Source organism: Magnolia sinica, chromosome 2 (genome assembly GCF_029962835.1).
Source record: "Magnolia sinica isolate HGM2019 chromosome 2, MsV1, whole genome shotgun sequence".
Classification (NCBI taxonomy): Eukaryota; Viridiplantae; Streptophyta; class Magnoliopsida; order Magnoliales; family Magnoliaceae; genus Magnolia; species Magnolia sinica.
The window spans coordinates 128568307-128576429 of NC_080574.1; the positions used below are offsets into that span (position 1 = coordinate 128568307).

Genomic DNA, 8123 nt, shown 5'->3' on the forward strand with positions numbered 1-8123 from the left:
GTCCTTTGCTTCAGGCAGAGGCTGGAGAGTCGGGTTCAAGATGTAGAAGATCTTCAGAGCGGTCAGCAAGAATTTCAGCTTGTCCTGCCATCTAGTGAAATTTGAACCATCAAATCGATCCAATCGGATCAGATCCTGGTTCATCAGTTTGATTGATGCAACACTTTCGGTGTCCATGAATCACGCTTTAAGATTATTAAAAAATTTCTTTTGGATACACTGAAAATAAAAAAAATAGAAAAATAAAAATTATCACTAGGCTGAATCACGTATAAAATACGCCGTCCGTAAAGCGTGATTCGCCCCCTTATCAACTGTTAATGGGTTACAGGCGAATTACGCCCAGGATAAAACAAGCCTTATCTGGATCCAGTGTGCAGCAATCATGATAGGTCCACTATGGAACAGTTTTAATGCAGTAGATTTCTTCTGGCAGACTTAGACGATGGAGATGATAACAGTATTCTAAAATGGAGCTATGGACTATATCTGATTTGATGGGAGAGATGGTGTATTGAGATGATGAAATCGAACTGGAATGGTCCAGTTTATATAGGCCTCAGGTTTAAACCCGTTGTTGTGTGGTATTCAATGATCCAGAACGTTTGAAAAACGTTTCTGGCCATTGTCCATTAATCCCAGACGTTTCTGGTCATTAGATCTGTAGATCTGACCGTTGAATCATCCTAACCCGTCCATTTTCGGACCATTGTGGCTTTTACGGTAGCCATCCGTTTAGAGAAATGGCTGGACGTTTCGGATTTAAGATCCGACCATTCTCAGTCACCTATAAAACCCAGGCTCATTTTCAACTTTTCAGATCCACACCGCCCTAAGGCTCTGACTAGACCCATCGTACTGGACCCATCGCATCGCGATCGCACCGTCTCGTGCCAGTTTGCATAAGGTCGCGAGGGAGCGACCACTCTGCGACACGATGAGCAATTGCGAAGTGCAAAGTGCGCCATCTAGCGCTACTACAGCCACACTGCCTCACTGTCCACGCGCATACCCACGCCCGTACCCGTGCCCGTGCCCGAGTGCGAGCGCACGTGTGTTCCAGTGCGAACGCAACCCGTGTTTCATCTCCTCCAAAAAGTTTCAAGTAAGAATACCCTTCTCAACATCTCATATAAACCACAAAACTATTCTTTGCATTTCCGATGTAGGACAAAGCACACACACCGCACTTTTTAATTCAAAAAATTCAAAAAGTATTTTGGCGGAAAATTCTCGAAATTTTAAAAATTTTGAATTTTTATTTTTATTATTTTTAAAATCACTGATTTTCAACAACAACACCTTCATTACCTTGAAATTCATGCCATCCACCGTAATACCATTCAATCCCTTCCAATCCACCTGGCCAAACGGGCCCTTGTATTTTACCAGGCAGCTCGGCCAGGAAACAAAATTCCCAGTAGATACTTTAAAGGTGAAAGTATCAAAATGCCATTATATAATTTTTCTTTAACATGTAGTACTGAAGTCGAGATTTGTGGGGCCCGTGTAGCATGTGTATGGTCATACTGATAGTCATGATTCGGTGCATTTATTGGACTGTTGGACGGTAGACATGTACCTCCTCAGCCCCACAATTCTAAGATCAACCTTTAAAAAATAAAATAAAATAAAATAAAAATAAACTTTAAAAAACACTAAAGTGAAGGTGTTTGGGTTATTTCCCTCCTCAAAAGGCACTGCTCTGTAATATAAATACATAGAGGCACTATTTTGTAAAATCTGAAAAAAATTTAAAATGAATTTATTTCTTAATTTTTCAAAAGAAAATCTATTAAATATGGATCCACACCATTCACATACAATAAATAATCGACCCTCCGTCACTTGTGGGCCCACTCAATGGAACCCCATCACTTGTGGGGCCAACCTCATCAACGGCTCCAAAGCATTGGCCGCGAACTTCCTAGCAAACAAGGTGCAAGTCCTACTGACCTTCCCATTATACATGCACTCCCTCCCATTTCTCATCCGCTCCAACAGCTCAACCGTCACATTAATTCCCTCAAACCTGGCAGGGTGGGGCCCACGTTTTGACCAGTCAACCCAAGTCAAAGTCCTATTTGAATTCCTCGCGCCAAGATTCAAACCCACGAACGTTGGTAAGTAGTGCTCATCAACATAGCAAGGGGGGTGGCAGTGCTTCTCGAAGGTCGGATATATCCGACGGTCGGAGATGATGTCTAACGCGAGCTTGCGATCCATCTCGAACCATTGAGAGCCCTTCCGCCAATGATCGAGCTTGATGGGTGGATTCATGCTTCTATTGTAGCGGCCGCGTCCGTCTCGACCGGGATCGTCGTAGCACTCCACAAAGGTCTGATTAGCGTTGATAAGGTAGGAGTAGATGGTGGAGAAGTTGAAGAGGGGAATGCATGACTCTGAGAGGAGGATGAAACGCTCGTTGGAGAAGTCGAGGAGAGCGTTTGCAAGGAGGCGCCGCTCGGCTTCTATCATGTTGAATTTCCCCCATTGCACCTCCTGCAACATGCAAGGAACAAGGAGTCTCACCACATAATAGTTCAAAAACAAAAAGAAAAAATGACTTGAATGGATGAATTGGAGTTGAGTCAACTCAAAACTCAAAAGTGTTTCTGGAAAACTACTACGATTTTTTTTTCCTGGGTTTTTGGTTTATTATATATATATATAAAATCTAGTATTTAGAAATACAAATAATATATAAATGAGTCGTGCTTATTCAACTGCAGTTTTTATGCACTTTTGTTGAATTTTTGTCAGAGTTTCCCAGTTTTTTCTGCTTTGAGTCAAGTTTTTTTTTTTTCTTTTCTTTTTTTTTAATTTTTTTTTTAAAATTTGATTTATAGAGTTTTATTTACTTTATTCATTTTATTTTTTTTTTTTTAGTTTTTTGAGTTTTACTAGCATCTTCAGAAGTGAGGATATTAGTAATGTTCCCAAAGCTTTTAAATGGTAGATGGAATGCCCCATTGCCTGTTGGAATCATCCATTTATCCGTAAAGCTAGAGCAAGCCACGGTGCAAAAATAATGTTCTAAAATAATAATAATAATAATAATAATAATAATAATAATATTGGTAAATAATAATAATAATACTAATAATAATAATAATAATAATAATCATAGTATTAGATTAGCCAAAGCATTTAGTCATTAGAATGGAAAATGGAGAATTGAGATTGAATCGATAAACAAAACAGGGAATCATCTTGGTCGTAGATCCCACTTTGTAATATGTACTATGCCAAAGTAGCACTTTGGTTTTACTATTCTAACCATCTAATCTATGGCCCGTAAAAAACAGATCATTGTAATTAAAAGGCCTCATTCACAGGGTTAAGATTATCCAATTAGTGAGATTTTTGCATATTGGTTTACTCTGATATTGATTTTACTGAATGAATGATCAGCCAACGTGTATTTCAAAAGCTTTGGGAATGTTGCTAAAGTCCAGCTTTTTGCTTTGATTTAATTTTAAACTATGGCTAAGACCGCATTGGCTGTGGCACCTCTTGTAGGCATCGATTACAACACTGGAGCTCTTCCGGCTCAACTGCGTTTTCTGGTGAGGCCTCATTCTCACTTTACACCCAAAAAAGGTCCGTTCCAACGAATGGGTGGGCCACACCAAAAAATAATTTAAACTCATGCCTAAAGTCTCTAAGTTAGTGGAGTGTAGCCGCCCAGGTTTTAGATAAGGGTTATTTTAGAGTTTACCTTGTAACTTATTAATGGTTTGGATGGAATATATAGAACAGGGTGGATCTGAGACACAAACCAATGGTTTCCATTTCCCTCCCCATTGTTACCTGTGGTGTGGTCCACCTGAGTTCCAGATTGGACTGGTTTTCCACCACAGGATCGAACGTCGAGAGGCCCACCTGATGGATGGAGTGGATCACACACAAAATGGAGGGCCCTACTGATGTCGGGTGTTGTTCCCACTGCGTATAACCGGTGTGCAGACCATTCCGGTCTCTGTCAGGTTTGCTAAAGTGCAGGCCCACCTATTGCAATATGAGATGTCGGTACTTCAGCTTTTAAATCTGGCAGTGATCCAAACCGTTTACATGGTAAGTCTCGGTATGCAGGATATGTCAAATAAAAGCTATAATATTATTATTTTAGCATTTTATGATATTGATCTTTCGCTGATAATGTGGGTGGTCATCACGATTATATGATCAAAGGAATAAAATTTTCTATTTGTTCACACCCATTTTTGATACACTTATGTGGATCAATAAGATGTTGATCCTATGTACTAAATGATATGGACGGAATTCTACTTGCGTACTAAGGGAATTGTTTACATCTAGCCTATCAGTGCAGGATCAAACGATGCAGAAAACACCACATGTCAGTTGTGTCATGTGTGGTATAGATCAATTTTAAGAAGAATTAGAAATATGTACATGATCATAGACTTCTATCAAAAGTACTCTTTATAAAAAATTTAAAAAAAAAAAAATTTAAAAGTAAAAGTCTCATCAAAGTAAGTCTCTCTCTCAGCATTAAATGTTAAAATCTTGTCAAAGCATATCTCTATCTAATATTAAATGCTAGAATTCTACCAAAATCAACTTTATATGAATGTTAATGTCGAGGGACCTAAGGATTCCAACAATTTTTCAATGCGGAAGTTCATAACGTGAAGACTTTAGTTGACACACGTGAGAGTATATCTCTTTTACACGTGGCCATATGCGATAAGCTACACTAACATAAAAGAATCAAGAAATTTTCACAACTGATCACCCAAATTTTTCATGATAATGAAAACTACGCAAGACATTGCATAAATCCTTTACAATGCTAAAAACTATGCAAGGCCACCCATGCACCTTCTAAAAACCTATATAAACAATACTCCATGAAAAGCTCCAGACCTCATGCTATTACAGTCAAACTAGCTTTAATTTTTTGTCCACCATGGACAATTTTTTAACTTTATTTTAGTTTAGCCCCCATTGTTGATCATAGAATGGGCTCTGCTTAGTTTTAACCCTTAGCTTATATATTCACCCTTCATCCACGGCATCTCGATGAATTACAAGAAAGATTGCTTAGTTTCGAACGAAAGACTTTGTGGCTAGCTTTCTGACTAGATTATTATGTCAGTTATCTTGCTACGAAATTTGGCACACATTAGATGGCGAATTGATAGTCGATTCACAATCATCTTGCCACATGCTCGATTTCTGCTAAGATTAAAAAAAGATTGTCACCTCACCGACCATTTTGCCACGGAACTCGGTTCTGACCGAGTAATGAATGGATCGTCGAAGATCCGTTCTTCATTGGTCATCTTGTTGTGAGGCCTGGTTTTCAATCGAGCAATGAATAAACAATTATCTCGCACATCACAACCCTCTCACTACCAAGCTCAGGCCGTGATTGAGTAATGAATGGATTGTTATCCTCCAAGTCAATTGTGAGTATTGATATATATTGTAAAAATTATTAATATGTAAAAGAATACTTTCAACATTTATTTGCTTTCTCCATTGTCTTTACTGTACAACTATGGTAGTTTCCATACCGAAAGAAAAAGTCTTTTAAGCACAAGGTGAAAAGAATGCATCAAAAGAACTCACCCATGTCATTTCATAAATTGATTAATCGTTAACCACAACTAACAACTAACTTGATAGTTGGATTTTTAAATCTAGTCCTGAATGTTCATTCTAGGCAGAGTCCCTAGCGTCCAATCAAATATTAAGTGGAATACAACTCTAGCACACCTTCGTATCAAAATCACACATGAAATTTGAATATAAGCTCTTAATCACACATGTAATCTTGTATTTGATTAGATTGTACAAACATATCTAACTCTTTCTTCTTTCTTCTTTTTTTTCGAAAATTCTCTTCCAAATGAGCTCTCACATAAACAGTTTGGGTCATTGAAAAGATCCTAAATCCAACGAATCTGTAAAGACCTTCCATCTCTATATAGGCATTGTTCATGACGAGGTGCGGCGCAGATTCTAGATCATGTAGCGAGAAACTGACACTTGTAAATTGCCAGGTAGCCCCCACAAGTGCGAAGAAAAAGGAATGAGTGTGGCCCACCTAACAGTTAGCTTACTTAAAATTTTGGTCACCTGATCTTATATTGTACATGTGTCCGTGCACGTGGTTGCCACATGGGTACCGGTTAGGCTGGTACAGTGACTTTCGGGCAACAAAACCTCAAAAGAAGATCGGTGGTCAAAGGATAGGTTGGGGACCGCGACCCTATACAACTTTTGCACGAAGCACGTACAACACTCGAGCTCTGTGGGGTCCACCTTTATGTATTCATAAAATCCGCTCTGCCCATCAGATGGAAAAAATCACTTTCACCGTATATAAAACATAAGGTCGATCCAAAACTTATGTAGGCTACACCATGGAACAAAATAAAAAATAGGCTCAAGCTCTCGACATTTTCTTGGTGTACCCTCCCTGAATTTTGGATCATGCTATTCTTTTTTATATATCTATTAAACATGACGGGGTCCACCTGATGAACGGATTGGATGAAATATAGACAATAAGGTAGCCTCAGAAATATTTTTATGCTGGTTTTCCCCATCCCCATTGTTCCATAAAGTGTGGCCCACTTAAGTTTTGAATCTATCTAATTTTTGGCTTTACTGTCTAAGATAAGGTTTTACAACTGATGGACGAAGTGGATTTCATACATACATCATGGTGGCCCCTAAAATCACTATTGTTGCACGCTCTTGGTACAACACGGGTACAAATGAATCCGCTTGATACATTGGATGGGTTGGGCGCGTTTACCATAATTTGTTAAAAGTCGTGTAGAGACATTCGAGGAGCTTTGCTAAGCCTGCGGGAGCGGGCTAAGTTAGGCAATGAATGCGCCACCGCACATGCTATTGGACGCGGTTTGGTTAGTCACGTTGACACTGGCCAGGTGGCTAGAGGTTGGTGCTCTGTGGGCTCCACCATGATCTATGTGCTTTATCCACACCGTCCATCCATTTTTACACATCATTTTAATACTTAATCCCAAAATGAGGCAGATAAAAATCTCAGGTTGACCACATCATGGGAAAACAGTAGTGATTGAATGTCTACCATTAAAAACCTCCTAGGGCCCACTGTAATGTTTATTTGGCATCCAACCCGTAGATTAGGTCATACAGATCTATATGGAGGTAAAAATCAAATATCAGCTTGATCTAGAACTTTTGTAACCTCAATAATTTTTTGATGGTGAGAGTTCAATCAACACTGTGTGTCCCACTTGAGAAATTTTTAATGGTGAGAGTTCAATCAACACTGTGTGTCCCACTTGAGATTTTGGTCTATCTCAGTTTTAGGTTCATACCAAAAAATTATCTAGAAAAATGGATGGACACACACATCTTGTTGGGGCCAAAGAGCATCGACCACTAGCCATTGGCTAGTAGCAGGGTGAGTGGCCAATCCGTTTCCATATGATATTATGCCTACGTGGAAGCCTTTAGTAGGAAGTTCTTCTACGGGGAAAAATAGTTGGAGCCACCATGTGAGAAACCATACAGGCCATCCATTCTGTGAGCTCATTTTAGGATATGCAACAAAAAGATGAGACAGATTCAAAATTCTAAGAATCCATGCAAGAGGAAAGAGTTGGGATTGAACAGCCACCGTTGAACATGAAGGGATACAAATTTTTTTATTTTTTATTTTTTTATTTATTTATTTTTAAAAAGTTCATCAAAGTGAGAATGACCTTATAAACAGATTGGATGGTCGCATATAAACATTACAGGTTTTGTTTTTTCTGGATCTCATATCGTACAATGATGGGGCAAAACAGATGGACAGGGTAGATTTCTCACCAATATCAATATGGGCCCACTTAACTTCCAATTGCATGAATTTCAATATGAGCATTCCTACAACGTGTACTATTGTAATATCCAAGCCATATGGCACAAAGATATCATTACGTGGAAAAACTTAACTTGAGAGAACTAGGTTAAAACTTGAAAAGTGACTCAATGAATTTTGACCCATGCAGCATTAGTGATACATTTATTATTTATACTCTATACACCAAGAAAACCCCTTCCTTTTCAAATTTTCTAAAATAACCTATTTCTTATTTTCATCGGGT

General features: G+C 38.7%; 1 protein-coding gene across 1 annotated transcript; it reads right to left on the reverse strand.

The window, feature by feature from the left end:
• Window positions 1-1752: 1752 nt before the first annotated feature.
• LOC131230469 (glycosyltransferase BC10-like) lies at window positions 1753-2539 on the reverse strand. The gene has a single exon (XM_058226393.1). It carries the CDS (start codon window positions 2509-2511, stop codon window positions 1861-1863), a length of 651 nt encoding a protein of 216 aa, XP_058082376.1. The 5' UTR covers window positions 2512-2539; the 3' UTR covers window positions 1753-1860.
• Window positions 2540-8123: the final 5584 nt, after the last annotated feature.

Bases quoted from the DNA above. Each gene is read 5' to 3' on its own strand.
- LOC131230469 (XM_058226393.1), bottom strand. From the start codon at position 2,511: ATGTTGCAGGAGGTGCAATGGGGGAAATTCAACATGATAGAAGCCGAG.